At 39.5% G+C, this 22,294-nt stretch overlaps 3 protein-coding genes and 1 long non-coding RNA gene across 4 annotated transcripts; 2 read left to right on the top strand and 2 right to left on the bottom strand.

The window, feature by feature from the left end:
* Window positions 1-422: 422 nt before the first annotated feature.
* LOC108275946 (tubulin alpha-1A chain) lies at window positions 423-3,350 on the bottom strand. The gene is made up of 4 exons (XM_017487114.3): window positions 3,262-3,350; window positions 1,855-2,077; window positions 1,600-1,748; window positions 423-1,516 (listed from the first exon to the last, which is right to left on the bottom strand). Exons 1-4 carry the CDS (start codon window positions 3,262-3,264, stop codon window positions 536-538), a joined length of 1,356 nt encoding a protein of 451 aa, XP_017342603.1. The 5' UTR covers window positions 3,265-3,350; the 3' UTR covers window positions 423-535.
* Window positions 3,351-10,233: 6,883 nt separating this feature from the next.
* LOC108275943 (uncharacterized) lies at window positions 10,234-11,365 on the top strand. Its single transcript, XR_001814793.3, has 2 exons — window positions 10,234-10,310; window positions 10,976-11,365. It is a non-coding gene; the product is annotated as an uncharacterized LOC108275943 (long non-coding RNA).
* A 1,177-nt stretch (window positions 11,366-12,542) lies between these two features.
* On the bottom strand, window positions 12,543-16,879 carry LOC108275942 (tubulin alpha-1A chain-like). Its single transcript, XM_017487111.3, has 4 exons — window positions 16,780-16,879; window positions 15,949-16,171; window positions 15,694-15,842; window positions 12,543-15,610 (listed from the first exon to the last, which is right to left on the bottom strand). The coding sequence occupies exons 1-4, from the start codon at window positions 16,780-16,782 to the stop codon at window positions 14,630-14,632; spliced, it is 1,356 nt and encodes a 451-aa protein (XP_017342600.1). The 5' UTR covers window positions 16,783-16,879; the 3' UTR covers window positions 12,543-14,629.
* A 2,056-nt stretch (window positions 16,880-18,935) lies between these two features.
* Window positions 18,936-22,240, top strand: tuba1c (tubulin, alpha 1c). Its single transcript, XM_017487110.3, has 4 exons — window positions 18,936-19,044; window positions 20,518-20,740; window positions 20,847-20,995; window positions 21,080-22,240. Exons 1-4 carry the CDS (start codon window positions 19,042-19,044, stop codon window positions 22,058-22,060), a joined length of 1,356 nt encoding a protein of 451 aa, XP_017342599.1. The 5' UTR covers window positions 18,936-19,041; the 3' UTR covers window positions 22,061-22,240.
* The last annotated feature ends 54 nt before the right edge of the window (window positions 22,241-22,294 follow it).

Raw genomic sequence — 22,294 nt, 5'->3', positions numbered from 1 at the left:
GCATGATACTGTCATGTCACTGTCATTTATTTTTCAGACCACAGTAGGTTTCAGGCTCAATTCTTTCCTATTATGCATGCAATATCTGAGTAAAAATTATCTTTAAATAAATCATACAACTGTTTAGTCTTTTACCCAATTGACTAGAAAAACCATCATTTGTGTTTGAAATATTCAAGAATTTGTGAGACATACAGTATATCAGCACGAGCCTTTTACTTATACCAAATTATTTGCATAATATAAACATGTTTGTTGTAAAGCCTGGCTGGTTAGCTTTAGACATTTTTTTTTCAGTAATGTGTAAAGTATATATTTGCTTATGGAAAAATGTTTTCCTTTAGAAAATATGTATTCTTTTTTTTAAATAATTTATAATGTATTATTTTTTTCCAATTTAATACAATTAAAAGACAAACAAATGTGGGAACTTGAAAGGAGCTTTATTTCATTATGTTTTTGCATACAGTGTTATTTTGTTTGTTGTAAAAGGTTCATTTCATCTTAAACCAGACAATGACTTCCTTCCAGTATTTTAATACTCCTCTCCCTCTTCCTCTCCTTCACCTTCAATGGAGTCTACACCAACTTCTTCATAATCCTTCTCCAGGGCAGCCATGTCCTCTCTGGCCTCAGAGAACTCGCCCTCTTCCATACCCTCACCAACATACCAGTGCACAAAGGCACGCTTGGCATACATCAGATCGAACTTATGATCGAGACGAGCCCAGGCCTCAGCAATAGCTGTGGTGTTGCTCAGCATGCACACAGCCCTCTGCACCTTGGCCAGGTCTCCACCTGGAACCACAGTGGGAGGCTGGTAGTTGATGCCCACCTTGAACCCAGTGGGACACCAGTCCACAAACTGGATGGTGCGCTTGGTCTTGATGGTGGCGATAGCAGCATTCACATCTTTAGGCACCACATCACCACGGTACAGCAGGCAGCAGGCCATGTACTTGCCGTGACGTGGGTCACATTTCACCATCTGATTGGCCGGCTCAAAGCAGGCATTTGTGATTTCAGCCACAGAGAGCTGCTCATGGTAAGCTTTCTCTGCAGAGATCACTGGAGCATAGGTGGCCAGTGGGAAATGAATACGAGGGTAGGGCACCAAATTGGTCTGGAATTCAGTAAGGTCGACGTTGAGGGCGCCATCGAAACGGAGAGAGGCCGTGATGGAGGACACGATCTGACCAATCAGCCTATTCAGGTTAGTGTATGTAGGGCGCTCAATATCGAGGTTTCTACGGCAAATGTCATAGATGGCTTCGTTGTCCACCATGAAAGCACAGTCGGAGTGCTCTAGGGTGGTGTGGGTGGTCAGGATGGAGTTGTAGGGCTCCACCACAGCAGTAGACACCTGGGGAGCTGGGTAGATGGAGAACTCCAGCTTGGACTTCTTACCGTAGTCAACAGACAGGCGTTCCATCAGCAGGGAGGTGAAACCAGAACCGGTTCCACCACCGAAGCTGTGGAAGACCAGGAAACCCTGGAGACCTGTGCACTGGTCAGCCTATAAAGAGAATCATATAATAAATTTACTCATATTATTCTGTTAAATTTGTAATTAACAGTAGACAGTTTGCTGATACTCACCAGTTTGCGGATCCTGTCCAACACCAGATCAATAATTTCCTTGCCAATGGTGTAGTGACCACGAGCGTAGTTATTGGCAGCATCCTCTTTTCCTGTGATGAGCTGCTCAGGGTGGAACAGCTGGCGGTATGTTCCAGTGCGGACCTCATCTAAAGGAAAAGTCCATATAAATTAGATTATGAACCAGACCACCACAGACCCATTAGCGTTATTTCATTAACAGGCAAGTCATGCACCATAAGATCTCAATCTTACCTATGACAGTGGGCTCCAGATCCACAAACACAGCCCTGGGGACATGCTTTCCAGCTCCAGTCTCACTGAAGAAGGTGTTGAAGGAATCATCTCCACCTCCAATGGTCTTGTCGCTGGGCATCTGTCCGTCCGGCTGGATGCCGTGTTCAAGACAGTAGAGTTCCCAGCACGCATTGCCAATCTGAACACCAGCCTGACCAACGTGGATAGAGATGCACTCGCGCTGTGGAAGGACAGAACACAGTTAAGAAAAAGGAGCATTTCTGCATTAGACAGTGATCCTAAATATGCCCTGCAATGGACTGGTGTCCCACGCACACCCAGTCTTGCAGATCCACCTCACCCCTGACCAGGACAGAGTGTTACTGAATATGAATGAACAAGATGAATAATTCCTAAGTACAGATAGCAAAGATATTATCCAGATATGACCAAAATCTATACAATTGCTGAGAAATGATCTGTACTAATGCAGCAGTCTATTGTCACCCGGAAATTGTGATCTCATGATCATTTTACTGGTGACAACCGTATCTCTTGGGAGTCTCTATCCGTCTGTTTGGGTCAAAATTACCAGTTTTAATTTTCTACACAAAGACGAACCATTAAAAAAAAAATTTTTTTAGGTGAAACTATGTGTCTGTGTTGTAGATAGAAACATGACACTTTTACTTTACATTTATATGACACAGGTTATGCTTGGATCATTCTGCCCCAAGAATAAAAGGAAGTTTGTTCGTTTCAGATATTATTTTCTGTCTCATCTGCCTAAAGTCTATATGACCAGGGCATCTATTGCTAAGGGGTTCATGGCTGCTGTAGTCGCTCCAGCATTAATATTGCATGGCCACTACGCTCCTGCAAGGTGATATATCGTTTGCGGATAACATTTCTGCGGATTTTCCCCAACAATACCGACTTTAACACCAGAGCAAACCTAACGGAGCGTTAAGAAACCGATATGTCTTTGGGATGGCGCTGGAGATCCTTTTCCTCTGGTGATATCATGACGAGTGTGGAGCCGGTTACACCCACATTATTCAGCACACACTGCACTCTGTGTCCTTTTGTTGGCTCGCTTTGCTGTCTGCATCACTTCCCAAGCGCACACATCATTCCCTTGCATTCCTGAAGGTAATTACAAACCTTTAATATATACTTGGCTCTATTTGACTTTCTAATATAGGCTCAATTTTCATTAGGTCTGTGCTGGCTACACGGCGACCTGTGATTCAACTAATGGGTTATTTTTGGTTTTATTTTTATATGTATGTATGTATGTATATATATATATATATATATATATATATATATATATATATATATATATATATATATATTAAATAGGTTATTTAATCCTATTTTATATATTTCTATTTCATATAAAACAGGGGAAAAAGTGCTCACCATTGTTCCTAACGGGCTTGATAGTGTCTCCGCGGAGAAATCTTACAGCTCGACAACTAACGGGTCGATGTAAGAGGAATGAGTTTTGAATGCGCGAGCCTCCCATTATATAGACGTGTTGCCCTGGCGACTACGTCTCCTACTTTCCTATTGGTCGCGCTGGAAACGATGACCGTTAAGGAAAAATGGCTGCTTACTATTGGATGAAAAGGGGACCGCGAGGAAAAGATTCCGCCCACAGCCTCACCCAGTTACCATCTCAAACACTGACACAGCCATTTTATTTTACGTTTATATGTACATACTACTTAATATACTGATAGACTCGTATTTTTTGTTTTATCAGATTCATTATTATGTCACATTAATGTTTCTGCACTGAATTAAAAGAACAATTGAGACGATTAGGTGTAAAAGGCTGTACTATTGACTTGTGCCCCACTGTTCAACTGTATTATTTAGATTTAAAAAATAATCATAATAATTTACAACAATTTACGATGCATTTTCAATTTTCAGTGCGACACAGATTCCATGTTTTAGAACATGGTCATATTAAAGGTTAAAACACATTCAGGCTACAAGCATTTTTCATTGTAACTTGATTCTCTCATCTTCCATCTGGTGCCTTTTGTTCTTCTCTTTACTCAAAGTACATTTTCTAATGTTGTATTAAAGAAGCGTCTATTTTATATACACTATGCCATAAAAACAGGCCAGTGATGATGGTTATTTTAAAAGGGTTACTTTACGTGTACCTCTTGTCCTAGACTACTAAAAAGGAGTAAACCTAATAAGTTAACATCAAGTGCCTTGACTATTTGTCAAATACTTTACATTGTGACCATAATTTGTGAATATAAGACACCTTTGTTTAAGAAAACCGCTCCTTAGAAAATTCTCCAAGATGTGGTGGGTAAATGTGTGTTGTTGTTGTTTATCCATTATAGATGGAAGGATATACAATCCAAAGCATAATGCGCACACACACACACACACACACATACACACACACACACACACACCCAACCCCCAAGGCCTTCTTCCCGGGCTCAACCGTTGCTAGGCGATGAATAATGGGGTTGCTTAGCGACCCAAGGGTGTCCTGGAGATAATACACAAACCTACACGAGTCTCTATTATTTGAGAGCCACATGGCCAAACCTAAAAGGTCAGTCCCTGGGGTACAATTCAGCTAGGGATAGCTAGGAACATGTAGACATTGCTCCACCTTCTTCTCTATAGACACAAAGTCAATCTATATCTTCTTGTTACGCCAACGCTATAATAAAGCTTTGAAGGTTATCTTGAAGGATCAATCTCGTGAAACACAATGGCAATAGTACTGAGTTATTAGTTTGTTAGAATACCTAATAAACTCTCTTGCACTTGTAACTTGAAATTGTTCCTCATCAAGGTATAGCATCTGTCTTGCTGCACTTATGTCCTGGTTAGCCGTTTTAATAACTAAATTCTCTGAAAAACGTAATCCCCTAACTTGTAAATCGCCTTCAACTCATTCAGTCATTCATTCTCCTTCAATGACCACTATATTCTGGTTAAAGTAGTCAAAATCTGCAAACGTGTTATTCAAGGTCTGCCTTACTGCATTTGTAAAGCTCCTAATTAAGTTACCTATTAAAATGTTCTATTTGTGTATACCAGTGTAATTTGAGCCAAATGATCAGTTAGGCATTGTTCGGAAAGTTGAGCACATGCCTGAGGGAATCTCAGTGCTCCATCTGCCATGGTTACAGGCTTTGTTTGTTTGGTAACCCCTGAAGCCTTTATTTAGTCTTAATTAAGGGCTATATCTACCTCACAAGTTTGCAAATAAGACTTTGGTATTTGCAATACCACGTAAGGGCATTTTGTCTGTTTTTATTATCAATTCTCATTTTTTCTGTTAAGGTTTGTGGATTCCCCAGTTTCCTTTGTTCTTGTGTCTGGGTTTCTTCAGCCCAAGTGTTTAGCTTCAATGTTTATTGGCTCGTTGCTAACAACAGAGAACAATAGCAAGTTGTTATCTGTGGTACATATATGCCCATGTTATAAATGACCAGACATCACAGTGTCTTTGATACACACATTAAAACCATCTTAGACTGCTTATCAAAGGTTTTCTAGAATGTAAAAAAAAAAAGTATTTTCTAGAATGTAACACTTTTGCAATTTTTGACAGTCATGTAATCTCTTTCCTCTCAGTAAAAGGGGTGTAGTGTTCATATGTTCTGTAGATATATTATTTACCACATGATGTCATTTCCAACCATTACCATAAGACACACTCTCTCAAGCTTCCTGAAAATCTATTATTAATTCTGCTATAGGGAATACATATACTTCACCGCAGACTTTAATGTATTAAAGGGATAATGGGTTATGACAGCCAAGGCAAAGTAAAATGAACAGACTTGAATCTTGTCAGTCTAAAAAAAGGGGGCTAATGTGTTAAATCAAAACTCAGTCAGAGACAAAGTTTGAGTTTCAGTGGCTCCATAACTTATATGTACAGTTTCTCAACCATGCATGAGCAATAGTAAGGCAGCTTTAAAATAAAATTAATAATAATAATAAAACATAAATAATACATTTTCCACAAAAAATGAATAAAACTTTGCTTCTGTATAATATAATATGATGTGAATAGGTTGTTGGAGTTAATACTGCCTATGTTTTGTTAGACATTTAAGCCCATTATTCATTCACTATGAGCTGTATGTGACATTAAGTGCACACAGGAGATGGCAAAAGAGCAAATAAGTTCAACAGTTTATGTTTGAGCTTTGCTCTCCACAGGCAACCCCTACTACTTCTTGCCCTCCCATCCTATTCTCATCTCACCAACTGTTTGAATACCTCTAAGTACGCCAGCTGCTGGGGCTTTTCCAGTGGAATTCTCAGCTTCATCACTATTAATCGTTGCAATTTTCTCGGCTTCAGTCTTAAAAGTGTAAGTTCTTAGTGATTAAGTTTTTATTATTCTACTGTAGTAATTTGGTGCAAGTACATCCTCAAACAGTATTTAGATTTAGGCTAAAACCGTGTTATATTTAACTAAAAGTGGGACAATCCTTAAAAACATGAAATACGGCAGCAACAACAACAAAAGACAATATATATATATATATACACACACACACACACACACACACACACACACACACACACACACATATGTACATATATATACATATGCATATATTACTTTCTCTGTAACCAGCAAGTCAAATCTTCAGTTAATAAATTCCTTCATAGAAGCTACATTCCAACTTAAAAACTACATAGCAGGAGACTTAGTCACTTGTTATACATGTCTTCAACAGAGGAATATTATCATACTTATGCAGTTTGTCCTCACATCCATAATATTTGGTCAGGGATCATGGGCAAGCTTTCTGTGATCCTAGGCCTTCATAACCCCCTCTACCTCATTATAGCATTATTTAATGACATTTCTGCCATCTCAAATGCATTAATATTAATATCACTCACCCTTACACAATATTATATTACTGATACTGGAAAGATAGAACCCAAGTTTCTATAAAGCATTAGTTTAACATCATGGTAGATCAGACTGTCTTGGAAAGGCTCACCTCAAATCTAAAAAAATTAGCAACAATATTTTGAAATCATGGCAATATTTGCAGACACAAATGAGACAGTCATTTAACACGAGCGGAATATGTCTTTATACACTTAGGAATGATTAAAACGTTAGCTTCAGACACCAATAAAATATCAAAACGAATCAGTTTTAATTTCACATTTGATTTATAGTGCCTGAATAACAAAACAGGGTGATTTGTTTGAACCCTGGGTGGATGATGTGATCAGAATCTAAATGCACAGACAACCTACTAAAATGCCAGAGATCACAGTGTGGGTAAAATGAGTGGGAATTCATAGCTGCTCTTTGTGATCAAAAGTCCCTACCCTACAATTAGCTGTGAAGAGTCACGTCTGCTCAGTGCAGCAGACTCAGTAAAATCAACACTGGATTTTCCTCCCACAAACACTGTATAGGCCACATGAACCACACATCCCACATTTTTCTAGATTTTCCCCAGAGCAAAAAAACAGTTGATGATAGGTGAATAAACGCTAAGCACAGCACGGGTTGTAAACTCAGGGAGGATGCGTACAATAGTGCACACTCACAAAGCAAAAGCAGAGGCTGGTTGAGCACGTGACAAATGATGACATCACTACTGTAAAATCTAGGACAGTGGGAGGCAGGACGGCATGGAGGATGGCGAGAACATGAGCCGAGCACAGCCTGATAGGATCTCTCACAGTGGACAGCATTCAGCCATTTTACATTTAAAATCAGATACCTTACAGTAGCCTTGTGTTTGGCTCTTAAAGAACACTGATCTGCTTAGCATAGTGAAGAGATCTGCTCCTGTCTTTTCATAAAACATGTAGTCTAGGACAGTGGTTTTCAAAGAGGGGGCCGCCAGGGGGCGCCCGGGGGCCTCAACAATTTGGTGTGCCCGTCCCTCCCACTAGAATGTTTTCTCTTTCTCACTCTCAGACAACTACACACACACACACACATACACACACACACACACACACACACACACACACACACACACACACACACACACACACACACAAAATCAATTCCTAATGTAATGTAATGTAATGTAAATATGTAAAATGTAATTATTAATTAAAAAAAGGTGGATATATTCAGAAGTCTGTGTTTTAAAGACATCTTGCAAAAGGGGGGCCTATGTCAAAAGTTAATGCCATTTGGGGGGCCTTGCCCTGGAAAAGTTCGGGAACCCCTGCTCTAGCTTATAAAGTTTAGTATGACATTAGTGTAAATGTTATGCATATATACTTTTCAATGATCTGACCCCAGAATTTTGTGTGTGTGTGTGTGTGTGTGTGTGTGTGTGTGTGTGTGTGTGTGTGTGCGTTTTTGTGCAAAGATTTGCACCCCCTATGGTTTCTGGGTGAAACCTATTTCACACTACACATATTAAAAACATCAAATGAATTACAAATAAACGCGGATGCATTGTACAAGAACATAGCATTTCACGATCAACAGAAAAATGGTAACATGAAAACAAAAATGAAAACAAAAACGTGATCTGAAGAAGGAAGTGTATGATTACTGATGAGTGATTACAGTAGATATGTGGGGAAAAAAATTAAGCCTAGAATCATGGAATTTAATCTATTATATCACAGTACTATTCATTTTTTGTTTTTGTTTTTTTTAATCTGGCTGGTCAAAAAAGGTTCATTAATTTTCTATAACAGTAGCACTGATCATAGTTTTGGCTACAAGTCAAAATCACAGGTTTATATTAATGCACTTCTAATACATTATCATTTTTAAAGAAACAACTTACTCGTGGTCTTGTATGGCAGACAATCTACATCAATGGTCACCAACCCTGTTCATGGAGATCTACCTTCATAACTTTAGGTCCAACCATAACCGTGCCCGCCTGACCATTTAATCATTGCCTTAAGAAGATCTTGACCAGCTAAAACAGGATTTTGTTAGGATTTTGGTTGGAGATGAAACCTGCAGGAAGGTAGATCTCAAGGAAGAGGGTTGGTGACCACTGATCTACATAATCTAATAATCACTAATAATAATAATAATCACTGATATGGTAAGGATTTTTTGTAAGGATATATATATTTAACATTTATAAAATAAACCTCCAGTGTCAGCTTTGTAACAGTCAGTAAATTTTCCAACACAAGAGAGTCTTTAGGACTGATCACTTTGAGCTTTGTGGTTTCTTAAGAAAATGACAAGCTGTTTTTTTTTTTTTGTCTTAAAAACTTCAAGAGACAGAAAAAAAATGAAGACTATAATGTAACTTGTCCTGCAGATGTTCCAGAGCATAAAATGTAACTATAAATGGCTAAAAAGCACGTATTTCAGTAATAAATGTTAAATAATTTAATTGTTGACAAATTTCTATGGTATAAGAGGAATAAAATACTTCAGGATGTGCTGTTATAGAAAAATAATCCACTTCATGGTGGTAATAGATCACATCACCATGGCTTTGATTATTTTTCTAACAGCATGCTCTGAAGAGAATATTTGCATCACATTCAGATAGGGAGCGACAAACTTTTGGATTGATAGTTAAAAAAAATATCATCATTCATATTTTAACATATTTCGATTACTTGTGATAATAAAGGAACATTTGTGAATACAAACTCAAATTATACTATATGGCCAAAAGTTTGTGGACACCTGACCATAACACTCATATGTGCTTGATTTAGTCTCCCTTTACTGTTATAATAACCACCACTCTTCTGGGAAGGATTTCATCTACATTTTGGAGAATGGCTGTGGGGATTTGTTCTCATTCAGGCACGAGAGCATTAGTCAGGTCAGGCACTGATGTCGGGCGAGAAGGACTGGGGCACAGTCGGCGTTTCAGTTCATCCGAAAGGTGTTCAGTAGGGTTGAGGTCAGGGGTTGTTCAGGCCATGCAAGTTCTTCAACTCCAATCATGATAAACCATGTCTTCATGGGGTTCGCTTTGTGCACAGGGGCATTGTCATGCTGGAACAGGTTTGAGATCTGTAGTTCCAGTGAAGGCAAACTGTAATACTACAGCATACAAAGACATTCTAGACAGTTGTGAGGTTCAAATTTGTAGCAACAGTTTAGGGGAAGAACCACATATGGGTGTGATGGTCAGGTCTCCACAAACTTTTGGCCATACAGTGTAATTGTCTTAATTAAAACAGTTTTTGTTTGATCCAAATTTTGTACTCAACTGTTTAAATCGGTCTAAGCAATGCTTGACAAAGAATGACACATAGAAAGCCATTTGCAATTTAGCTAAGAATCACTTTTTTTTCATTCACACGTTGGACTAATGAGCAGCTTAAGAGTGCTCTGATTGGCTGCTTATGTCGCCACCTGGCGTCATAAATCGTATGCCCCGCCCACTCTGCTCCTTCCAATACTATCAACATTCAGCCTTCCTTCAGCCTCGTCTGATTTTCCTGTCGTTCCTGCGTCCGCTTTCTTCAGAAAAATGGTAAGCACAGTCGTTTTTCGGATGTCTGTGAAGGAACTCGTTGTGTTTACACTGTTGACTGTCCACATTGTATAGTGCGTTTACATTTATTTAGTTTAAGAAAAGATATTGGCGGTTTCTTTCAGGCGCGCCCGTTTTCACTACAATGGAGGCACAAACTGACACAGTGTAGCAGCACTGTTATTATTATTATTATTATTATTATTATTATTATTATTATTATTACTTTAAAAAAAAAAAAACACCAGGATTTTATCACCTGGAAAGGTTAACCTCTAAGGTAAATGAATCCAAGGTGTGGCTCCATTTCATCCATCCATTCATTCTGGTCTCTTAAGACAAGAGATGAAATGACGTCATATCAGACTTTATGCATAAATTTATATATATATATATATATATAACACGTGTTAATATTATTGAACGTAAACCATTTTTCTGTATATTGTGAATAAATCCATATCCTGAAAGATTACCTCATCAAACAGCCTTTTTCCCCTCCATCAACCATACCATCATGCTTTCTGATGCTTTTATCCTCGTTGGTCTGTTTAGAGCAATGAATGTTCATTTGCAACCCAAGTTTTTAATTCTGGTTTCTGTTATGTGAAAGTCACTTGTCTGTAACCCATCCATACTTTTTTCTTTTATCATGATAATAATAGAACCTTGGCTGAATGGCTCTCCCCAGGATGGCTGATGGAGTGATCAAGGGTGCATTGTTAGCATTGAGAAGGAGGAGAGAATATTCATGAAATGTGCCACCATCCTCCCTGCCTCCATTCACTGAAAGATTCTGGGTGGAGACTCCAGCAGCTGTTTGCTGGATCTTATATCTGGCATGGCTGAACATTTCCCATTCCCGATGCATTTGACAACTGCTGATGTCCTTGGGGGATATAAAATTGCATTCACTTTGAAGCTGTCTGTAGTGATTGTGCTCAGTAATTTGGAATATTCTGGAAAGACATTTCATCTATATGACTATTTATCTCTGTTATCCTTTTAAAATGTATAAATCCACATTAAAGGCTCAGGTTTTAATATTTGAATAATTACTTCCTCTTTAGTCATTGTCAACTAGAAGCAACTAGAAGATTTGGAGTTAACTGTTGCTTATATGTGCGTTATTATAATCATAAGCGTAGTCTGAAATGGCATGCAACCGTGTGACATATTATAGACACAGTAGCCTATGTAGTATTGTAGTATGAAGGTTCAAATAGTTTTAAAGGAAAAATACACCCAAAAACCTAGGTTTAAAATGAAATATTAGTAGTGTGGTTAGAAATTCTGGTCCTAATTTGTTGGTTGGTGCTGTATTTTCATTATTCCTGTTAGAGGTTGTGTCACTGGGGTCACTGCTATTGCTAACCCATTTACAGTGCTACTGTATTTAAAAAAAAAAAAAATATATATATATATATATATATATATATATATATATATATATATATATATATATATATATATATATATATTAGTATTTAATTTCTTGTCACTATTATACACTTTACCTGGCTTCTACAGCAATAACTGTTATGCCCATATTTGGTATAAACTAATCTTCTGAATACTAAGTCACAGCATGTTATGTTTACATTTATACCATTTTTAAATTATATTGTTACTCTTTGGCACGACCTGTTATATATTGGACACTTCCACACTAAAACTGTGTCCTGGTCGGTGCTACACTGCCACTTACTGTGCCTACTGTCCTGTTTTAGTAGTATTGTACTGTCCTGTGTCGTTAGCACACGTCTTCACGTGCACTATATGTAAAAATGTGTAGATCTTATTTAGTTGTGTGTCATCTTGTGGTTAGTGTGGTGTTTTATGTAGCACCATGGTCCTGGAGGAATGTTGTTTCGTTTCACTGTGTACTGTAACAGCTGTATATGGTTGAAATGACAATAATGTGAACATGAACTTGGTATTTGATTGGAGAAAAAAAAAACAGAACAATCCTAAACATAAGGAATACCACTCCGTTTTCACTGTTTGCTCCTAAAAACAAAAGAGCAGGAGTTTGTTTTCTAACTCACCGTTTTCCATCACCTTCCCATGTCATATTAAGGAGAAATCCAACATAGAAGTAGTGGAGACAGCAAACGTTGGACTCCAAAATGGCTATCATGTCATCTAGACATGATACTGTCATGTCACTGTCATTTATTTTTCAGACCACAGTAGGTTTCAGGCTCAATTCGTTCCTATTATGCATGCAATATCTGAGTAAAAATTATCTTAAATCATATAACTGTGAATTCTTTTACCCAATTGACTAGAAAAACCATCATTTGTGTTTGAAATATTCAAGAATTTGTGAGACATACAGTATATCAGCACGAGCCTTTTACTTATACCAAATTATTTGCATAATATAAACATGTTTGTTGTAAAGCCTGGCTGGTTATCTTTAGACATTTTTTTCAGTAATGTGTAAAGTATATATTTGCTTATGGAAAAATGTTTTCCTTTAGAAAATATGTATTCTTTTTTTTATATATATAACTCATGATTTTTTTCTTATAATTCATAATTTTTTTTTTCAATTTAATACAATTAAAAGACAACCAAATGTGGGAACTTGAAAGGAATGTTATTTCTTTTTGTTTTTGCATACAGTGAATCCGGAAAGTATTCACAGTACTTCACTTTTTCCACATTTTGTTATGTTACAGCCTTATTCCAAAATGGATTAATTGAATGGAATAATTATTTTCCTCAAAATTCTACAAACAATACCCCATAATGACAATATGAAAGACATTTGTTTGAAATCTTTCCAAATTTATTAAAAATAAAAAACAAAAAAGCACATTTACATAAGTATTCACAGCCTTTGCTCAATACTTTGTTGAAGAACCTTTGGCACCAATTACAGCCTCAAGTCTTTTTGATTATGATGCTACAAGCTTGGCACACCTATTTTTGGGCAGTTTCTCCCATTCTTCTTTGCAGGACCTCTCAAACTCCATCAGGTTGGATGGGGAGCGTCGGTGCACAGCCATTTTCAGATCTCTCCAGAGATGTTCAATCGGGTTCAAGTCTGGGCTCTGGCTGGGCCACTCAAGGACATTCACAGAGTTGTTCTGTACCGACTCCTTTGTTATCTAGGCTGTGTGCTTAGGGTCATTGTCCTATTGGAAGATGAACCTTTACCCCAGTCTGAGGTCCAGAGCGCTCTGGGGCAGGTTTTCGTCAAGGATGTCTCTGTACATTGCTGCATTCATCTTTCCCTCGATCCAGACTAGTCTCCCAGTTCCTGCTGCTGAAAAACATCCCCACAGCATAAGGCTGCCACCACTATGCTTCACTGTAGGGATGGTATTGACCAGGTGATGAGTGGTGTCTGGTTTCCCCCAGACACGATGCTTGCCATTCAGGCCAAAGAGTTCAATCTTTGTTCAATCTTTCGTCTGAGAGTCCTTCAGGTGCCTTTTGGCAAACTCCAGGCGTGCTATCATGTGCCGTTTACTGAGGAGTGGCTTCCATCTGGCCACTCTACCATTCAGGCCTGATTGATGGAGTTCTGCAGAGATGGTTGTTCTTCTGGAAGGTTCTCCTCTCTCCACAGAGACACGCTGGAGCTCTGTCAGAGTGACCATCGGGTTTTTGGTCACCTCGCCGACTAAGGCTCTTCTCCCCCGATCGCTCAGTTTGACCGGGCGATCAGCTCTAGAAAGAATCCTGCTGGTTCCAAACTTCTTCCATTTATGGATGATGGAGGCCACTGTGCTGATTGGGACCTTCAATGCTGCAGAAATGTTTGTATACCCTTCCCCAGATCTGTGCCTTGATACAATCCTGTCTTGGAGGTCTACAGACAATTCCTTGGACTTCATGGCTTGGTTTGTGCTCTGACATTCATTGTTAACTGTGGGACCTTATACAGACAGGTGTGTGCCTTTCCAAATCATGTCCAATCAACTGAATTTTCCACAGCTGGACTCCAATCAAGTTGTAGAAACATCTCAAGGATGATCAGTGGAAACAGGATGCGCCTGAGCTGAATTTTGTGTGTCATGGCAAAGGCTGTGAATACTTATGTACATGTGCTTTTTTTGTTTTTTATTTTTAATAAATTTGCAAAGATTTCAAACAAACTTCTTTCATGTTGTCATTATGGGGTATTGTTTGTAGAATTTTGAGGAAAATAATGAATTTAATCCAATTCTGGAATAAGGCTGTAACATAACAAAATGTGGAAAAATAGAAGCCCTGTAAATACTTTCTGGATGCACTGTACAGTGTTATTTTGTTTGTTGTAAAAGGTTTCATCTTACACCAGACAATGACTCCCTTCCAGTATTTTAGTACTCCTCTCCCTCTTCCTCTCCTTCACCTTCAGTGGAGTCTACACCAACTTCTTCATAATCTTTCTCCAGGGCAGCCATGTCCTCTCTGGCCTCAGAGAACTCACCCTCTTCCATACCCTCACCAACATACCAGTGCACAAAGGCGCGCTTGGCGTACATCAGATCGAACTTGTGATCGAGACGAGCCCAGGCCTCAGCAATAGCTGTGGTGTTGCTCAGCATGCACACAGCCCTCTGCACCTTGGCCAGGTCTCCACCTGGAACCACAGTGGGAGGCTGGTAGTTGATGCCCACCTTGAACCCAGTGGGACACCAGTCCACAAACTGGATGGTGCGCTTGGTCTTGATGTTTGCAATAGCAGCATTCACATCTTTAGGCACCACATCACCACGGTACAGCAGGCAGCAGGCCATGTACTTGCCGTGACGTGGGTCACATTTCACCATCTGATTGGCCGGCTCAAAGCAGGCATTTGTGATTTCAGCTACAGAGAGCTGCTCGTGGTAAGCCTTCTCTGCAGAGATCACTGGAGCATAGGTGGTCAGTGGGAAATGAATGCGAGGGTAGGGCACTAAGTTGGTCTGGAATTCAGTAAGGTCGACATTGAGGGCGCCATCGAAACGGAGAGAGGCCGTGATGGAGGACAAGATCTGACCAACCAGCCTATTCAGGTTAGTGTATGTAGGGCGCTCAATATCGAGGTTTCTACGGCAAATGTCATACATGGCTTCGTTGTCCACCATGAAAGCACAGTCAGAGTGCTCTAGGGTGGTGTGGGTGGTCAGGATGGAGTTGTAGGGCTCCACCACAGCAGTAGACACCTGGGGAGCTGGGTAGATGGAGAACTCCAGCTTGGACTTCTTACCGTAGTCAACAGACAGGCGTTCCATCAGCAGGGAGGTGAAACCAGAACCGGTTCCACCACCATAGCTGTGGAAGACCAGGAAACCCTGGAGACCTGTGCACTGGTCAGCCTATGAAGAGAGTCATATAATAAATTTATTCATTTTATTCTGTTATATTTGTAATTAACAGTGGACAGTTTGCTGATACTCACCAGTTTGCGGGTCCTGTCCAACACCAGATCAATAATTTCCTTGCCAATAGTGTAGTGACCGCGAGCGTAGTTATTGGCAGCATCCTCTTTTCCTGTGATGAGCTGCTCAGGGTGGAACAGCTGGCGGTATGTTCCAGTGCGGACCTCATCTAAAGGAAAAGTCCATATAAATTAGATTATGAACCAGACCACCACAGACCCATTAGTGTTATTTCATTAACAGGCAAGTCATGCACCATAAGATCTCAATCTTACCTATGACAGTGGGCTCCAGATCCACAAACACAGCCCTGGGGACATGCTTTCCAGCTCCAGTCTCACTGAAGAAGGTGTTGAAGGAATCATCTCCACCTCCAATGGTCTTGTCGCTGGGCATCTGTCCGTCCGGCTGGATGCCGTGTTCAAGACAGTAGAGTTCCCAGCACGCATTGCCAATCTGAACACCAGCCTGACCAACATGGATAGAGATGCACTCGCGCTGTGGAAGGACAGAACACAGTTAAGAAAAAGGAGCATTTCTGCATTAGACAGTGATCCTAAATATGCCCTGCGATGGACTGGTGTCCCACGCACACCCAGTCTTGCAGATCCACCTCACCCCTGACCAGGACAGAGTGTTACTGAATATGAATGAACAAGATGAATAATTCCTAAGTACAGATAGCAAAGATATTATCCAGATATGACCAAAATCTATACAATTGCTGAGAAATTATCTGTACTAATGCAGCAGTCTATTGTCACCCGGAAATTGCGATCTCATGATCATTTCACTGGTGACAACCGTATCCACCAGTCTGTGCTGGCTACACGGCTACCTGTGATTCAACTTATGGGCTGTTATTGGTTTTTATATATATATATATATATATATATATATATATATATATATATATATATATATATATATATATATATATATGTATGTATGTGTATATAGATGTATATGTGAATGTGTGTATATGTGTATTTTTGTATTTATTTATTTATCAACATGACCTACGTAAAATTAATTTAAAAAAATAGGTTATGTAATCCTTTTTTAAATATTTCTATTTCATATAAAACAGGGGGAAAAGTGCTCACCATTGTTCCTAACGGGTTTGATAGTGTCTCCGCCGAGAAATCTTACAGCTCGACAATTATCGGGCCGATGTAAGAAGAATGAGTTTTGACTGCGCATACCTCCCTGTTTATTGACGCGTTGCCCTGGCGACAGCGTCTCCTGCATTCCTATTGGTCGCGCTGAAAACGATGGCTGCTTACTATTGGATGTAAAGGGGACCGCGTGGAAACGATTCCGCCCACAGTCTTACCCAGTTACCATCTGAAACACTGACACGGCCGTTTTATTATATGTTTATATGTACATACTACTTAATATAATGATAGACTCGTATTTTTTGTTTTATCAGATTCATTATTATGTCACAGTAATGTTTCTGAATTGAATTAAAAGAAGATCAATTGAGACGATTAGGTGTAAAAGGCTGTAATATTGACTTGTGCCCCACTGTTCAACTCTGTTAATTTACGACAATTTACGACGCATTTTCAATTTTCAGTGCGAACACAGATTCCACGTTTTAAAACATGATCATATTAAAGGTTAAAACACATTCAGGCTACAAGCATCTTTCATTGTAACTTGATTCTCTCATCTTCCATCTGGTGCCTTTTGTTCTTCTCTTTACTCAAAGTACATTTTCTAATGTTGTATTAAAGAAGCGTCTATTTTATATACACTATGCCATAAAACAGGCCTGTGCATATGTGATGATGGTTATTTTAAAAGGGTTACTTTACGTGTACCTCTTGTCCTAGACTACTAAAAAGGAGTAAACCTAATAAGTTAACATCAGGTGCCTTGAGTATTTGTCATATACTTTACATCTGACCTCTCATTGTGACCACAATTTGTGAATATAAGACACCATTGATTAAGAAAACCAAGATGTGGTGGAGAAATGTGTGTTGTTGATATTTATCCCTTATAGATGGAAGGATATATAATCCAAAGCATAATGCACACACACACACACACACACACACACACACGTAGATGAAATCTGCAGGAAGGTAGATCTCAAGGAACAGGGTTGGTGGCTACTGATCTACACAATCTAATAATGACTAATAATAATGATAATAATAATAATAATAATAATAATAATAATAATAATAATAATAATAATAATAATCACTGATATGGTAAGGTTTTTGTAAGGTTATATATATTTAAAATTTATAACATTTATAAAATGAACCTCCAGTCAGTAAATTTTCCAACACAAGAGACTCTTTAGGACTGATCACTTTGAGCTTTGTAGTTTTTTAATAAAATGACATGCTCTGTTTTTTGTTTGTTTGTTTGTTTGTTTTTTTGTCTTATTAACTTCAAGAGACAGAAAAAAAGGGAGGGACAAACTTTTGGATTGATAGTTTAAAAAAAATCATCATTCATATTTTAACATATTTGGTTTACTTGTGACAATAAAGGAACATTTGTGAATACAAACTCAAATTACACTATATGGCCAAAAGTTTGTGGACACCTGACCATAACACTCATATGTGCTTGATTTAGTCTCCCTTTACTGTTATAATAACCACCACTCTTCTGGGAAGGATTTAAACTAGATTTTGGAGAGTGGCTGTGGGGATTTGTTCTCATTCAGGCACGAGAGCATTAGTCAGGTCAGGCACTGATGTCGGGCGAGAAGGACTGGGGCACAGTCGGCGTTTCAGTTCATCCGAAAGGTGTTCAGTAGGGTTGAGGTCAGGGGTTGTTCAGGCCATACAAGTTCTTCAACTCCAATCATGATAAACCATGTCTTCATGGGGTTCGCTTTGTGCACAGGGGCATTGTCATGCTGGAACAGGTTTGAGCTCTGTAGTTCCACTGAATGCAAACTGTAATACTACAGCATACAAAGACATTCTAGACAGCTGTGAGGTTCAAATTTGTAGCAACAGTTTAGGGGAAGAACCACATATGGGTGTGATGGTCAGGTCTCCACAAACTTTTGGCCATACAGTGTAATTGTCTTAATTAAAACAGTTTTTGTTTGATCCAAATTTTGTACTCAACTGTTTAAATCGGTCTAAGCAATGCCGGAATGTCACATAGAAAGCCATTTGCAATTTAGCTAAGAATCACTTTTTTTTCATTCACACGTTGGACTAATGAGCAGCTTAAGAGTGCTCTGATTGGCTGCTTATGTCGCCACCTGGCGTCATAAATCGTATGCCCCGCCCACTCTGCTCCTTCCAATACTATCAACATTCAGCCTTCCTTCAGCCTCGTCTGATTTTCCTGTCGTTCCTGCGTCCGCTTTCTTCAGAAAAATGGTAAGCACAGTCGTTTTTCGGATGTCTGTGAAGGAACTCGTTGTGTTTACACTGTTGACTGTCCACATTGTATAGTGCGTTTACATTTATTTAGTTTAAGAAAAGATATTGGCGGTTTCTTTCAGGCGCGCCCGTTTTCACTACAATGGAGGCACAAACTGACACAGTGTAGCAGCACTGTTATTATTATTATTATTATTATTATTATTATTATTATTATTATTATTACTTTAAAAAAAAAAAAAACACCAGGATTTTATCACCTGGAAAGGTTAACCTCTAAGGTAAATGAATCCAAGGTGTGGCTCCATTTCATCCATCCATTCATTCTGGTCTCTTAAGACAAGAGATGAAATGACGTCATATCAGACTTTATGCATAAATTTATATATATATATATATATATATATATATATATATATATATATATATATAACACGTGTTAATATTATTGAACGTAAACCATTTTTCTGTATATTGTGAATAAATCCATATCCTGAAAGATTACCTCATCAAACAGCCTTTTTCCCCTCCATCAACCATACCATCATGCTTTCTGATGCTTTTATCCTCGTTGGTCTGTTTAGAGCAATGAATGTTCATTTGCAACCCAAGTTTTTAATTCTGGTTTCTGTTATGTGAAAGTCACTTGTCTGTAACCCATCCATACTTTTTTCTTTTATCATGATAATAATAGAACCTTGGCTGAATGGCTCTCCCCAGGATGGCTGATGGAGTGATCAAGGGTGCATTGTTAGCATTGAGAAGGAGGAGAGAATATTCATGAAATGCGCCACCATCCTCCCTGCCTCCATTCACTGAAAGATTCTGGGTGGAGACTCCAGCAGCTGTTTGCTGGATCTTATATCTGGCATGGCTGAACATTTCCCATTCCTGATGCATTTGACAACTGCTGATGTCCTTGGGGGATATAAAATTGCATTCACTTTGAAGCTGTCTGTAGTGATTGTGCTCAGGAGTTTGGAATATTCTGGAAAGACATTTCATCTATATGACTATTTATCTCTGTTATCCTTTTAAAATATATAAATCCACATTCCACATAAAGGCTCAGGTTTTTATTTTTTGTTTAAAAATGTGTACACATTTAAGCTGTCTTTCTTGGTATGGTTTGCCAGTCTGTGGTAGATTGGGTGGGGCTCTTTCATGGCTCTCTTTCTGCTTTCTCACTCCCATGAATAGAGCAAGCTTTGCTGACTGCTGGCTTTGTTATGCAGCCCTGCAGTTGTCTAGATGCTTACATCAGCATTTTAGTCTCAAACGTGACCAATCCTTTGGTCACGTTTGAGACCAAACCTCTCAAACCTGACCAAAGGATTGCCCAAGACTAGAAATGTTTAACACAAAACAATTCATATATGCCTTAACATGATTTTTTTTTTTAAAGTATGACTCTGCACGCTGTGGTGTTAAAAAATAATTATACTATATACTTTATTTTTCCTCCCACAGCGTGAGTGCATCTCTATCCATGTTGGTCAGGCTGGTGTCCAGATTGGCAATGCATGCTGGGAACTCTACTGTCTAGAACACGGCATCCAGCCAGACGGACAGATGCCCAGTGACAAGACCATTGGAGGTGGAGATGATTCCTTCAACACCTTCTTCAGTGAGACTGGGGCTGGAAAGCATGTCCCCAGGGCTGTGTTTGTGGATCTGGAGCCCACGGTAATAGGTAAGATTGAGATTATACTGCTAAGAATTTTCCCTTTTAAATTTATTAATGTTAAGTTTATGTGACTGTTCAGTTTCATCAATAAATGTTATGCTTTTTCCTTTAGATGAGGTCCGCACTGGAACATACCGCCAGCTGTTCCACCCTGAGCAGCTCATCACAGGAAAAGAGGATGCTGCCAACAACTACGCTCGCGGTCACTACACCATTGGCAAGGAAATTATTGATCTGGTGCTGGACAGGATCCGCAAACTGGTGAGTATCAGCAAACTGTCTTCTGTTAATTACAAATATAACAGAATAATATGAATAAATTTTATTATATGATTCTCTTTATAGGCTGACCAGTGCACAGGTCTCCAGGGTTTCCTGGTCTTCCACAGCTTTGGTGGCGGAACTGGTTCTGGTTTCACCTCCCTGCTGATGGAACGCCTGTCTGTTGACTACGGTAAGAAGTCCAAGCTGGAGTTCTCCATCTACCCAGCTCCCCAGGTGTCTACTGCTGTGGTGGAGCCCTACAACTCCATCCTGACCACCCACACCACCCTAGAGCACTCTGACTGTGCTTTCATGGTGGACAACGAAGCCATCTATGACATTTGCCGTAGAAACCTTGATATTGAGCGCCCTACGTACACTAACCTGAATAGGCTGATTAGTCAGATCGTGTCCTCCATCACGGCCTCTCTCCGTTTCGATGGCGCCCTCAATGTCGACCTTACTGAATTCCAGACCAATTTGGTGCCCTACCCTCGTATTCATTTCCCACTGGCCACCTATGCTCCAGTGATCTCTGCAGAGAAGGCTTACCATGAGCAGCTCTCTGTGGCTGAAATCACAAATGCCTGCTTTGAGCCGGCCAATCAGATGGTGAAATGTGACCCACGTCACGGCAAGTACATGGCCTGCTGCCTGCTGTACCGTGGTGATGTGGTGCCTAAAGATGTGAATGCTGCTATCGCCACCATCAAGACCAAGCGCACCATCCAGTTTGTGGACTGGTGTCCCACTGGGTTCAAGGTAGGCATCAACTACCAGCCTCCCACTGTGGTTCCAGGTGGAGACCTGGCCAAGGTGCAGAGGGCTGTGTGCATGCTGAGCAACACCACAGCTATTGCTGAGGCCTGGGCTCGTCTCGATCACAAGTTCGATCTGATGTACGCCAAGCGTGCCTTTGTGCACTGGTATGTTGGTGAGGGTATGGAAGAGGGTGAGTTCTCTGAGGCCAGAGAGGACATGGCTGCCCTGGAGAAAGATTATGAAGAAGTTGGTGTAGACTCTATTGAAGGTGAAGGAGAGGAAGAGGGAGAGGAGTACTAGAGTGTGGGAACAGAAATGTAAATTTGCAGCCAGTATGTACACATGATATTCCTTAAGTATCAAGTGTAAACTCTACTTCTGACTGTGTACTTGTGTAATTGTTATTGTCTTGGCCAGTATAATTGTCTGTGGCATTTGCCAGCCCATTTTTCAATGTGACTGAATAAAGTTATGAGTGTTTTTTTTTTTGTTGTTTCTTCTTGTTCGATAATGTAATTTCACTAGAAGTCATGC

Source organism: Ictalurus punctatus, chromosome 15, assembly GCF_001660625.3.
Source record: "Ictalurus punctatus breed USDA103 chromosome 15, Coco_2.0, whole genome shotgun sequence".
NCBI classification, from domain to species: Eukaryota; Metazoa; Chordata; class Actinopteri; order Siluriformes; family Ictaluridae; genus Ictalurus; species Ictalurus punctatus.
This window is presented reverse-complemented; position numbering and strand designations above follow the sequence as displayed.

Excerpts from the sequence above, each read along its gene's own strand:
- LOC108275942 (XM_017487111.3), bottom strand. Across the intron at positions 15,843-15,948 it reads TCTGGAGCCCACTGTCATAG|ATGAGGTCCGCACTGGAACA; the intron begins GTAAGATTGAGA and ends CTTTTCCTTTAG. Across the intron at positions 15,611-15,693 it reads TGGACAGGACCCGCAAACTG|GCTGACCAGTGCACAGGTCT; the intron begins GTGAGTATCAGC and ends CTCTCTTCATAG.
- LOC108275946 (XM_017487114.3), bottom strand. Across the intron at positions 1,749-1,854 it reads TCTGGAGCCCACTGTCATAG|ATGAGGTCCGCACTGGAACA; the intron begins GTAAGATTGAGA and ends CTTTTCCTTTAG. Across the intron at positions 1,517-1,599 it reads TGGACAGGATCCGCAAACTG|GCTGACCAGTGCACAGGTCT; the intron begins GTGAGTATCAGC and ends TTCTCTTTATAG.
- tuba1c (XM_017487110.3), top strand. Across the intron at positions 20,741-20,846 it reads TCTGGAGCCCACGGTAATAG|ATGAGGTCCGCACTGGAACA; the intron begins GTAAGATTGAGA and ends TTTTTCCTTTAG. Across the intron at positions 20,996-21,079 it reads TGGACAGGATCCGCAAACTG|GCTGACCAGTGCACAGGTCT; the intron begins GTGAGTATCAGC and ends TTCTCTTTATAG.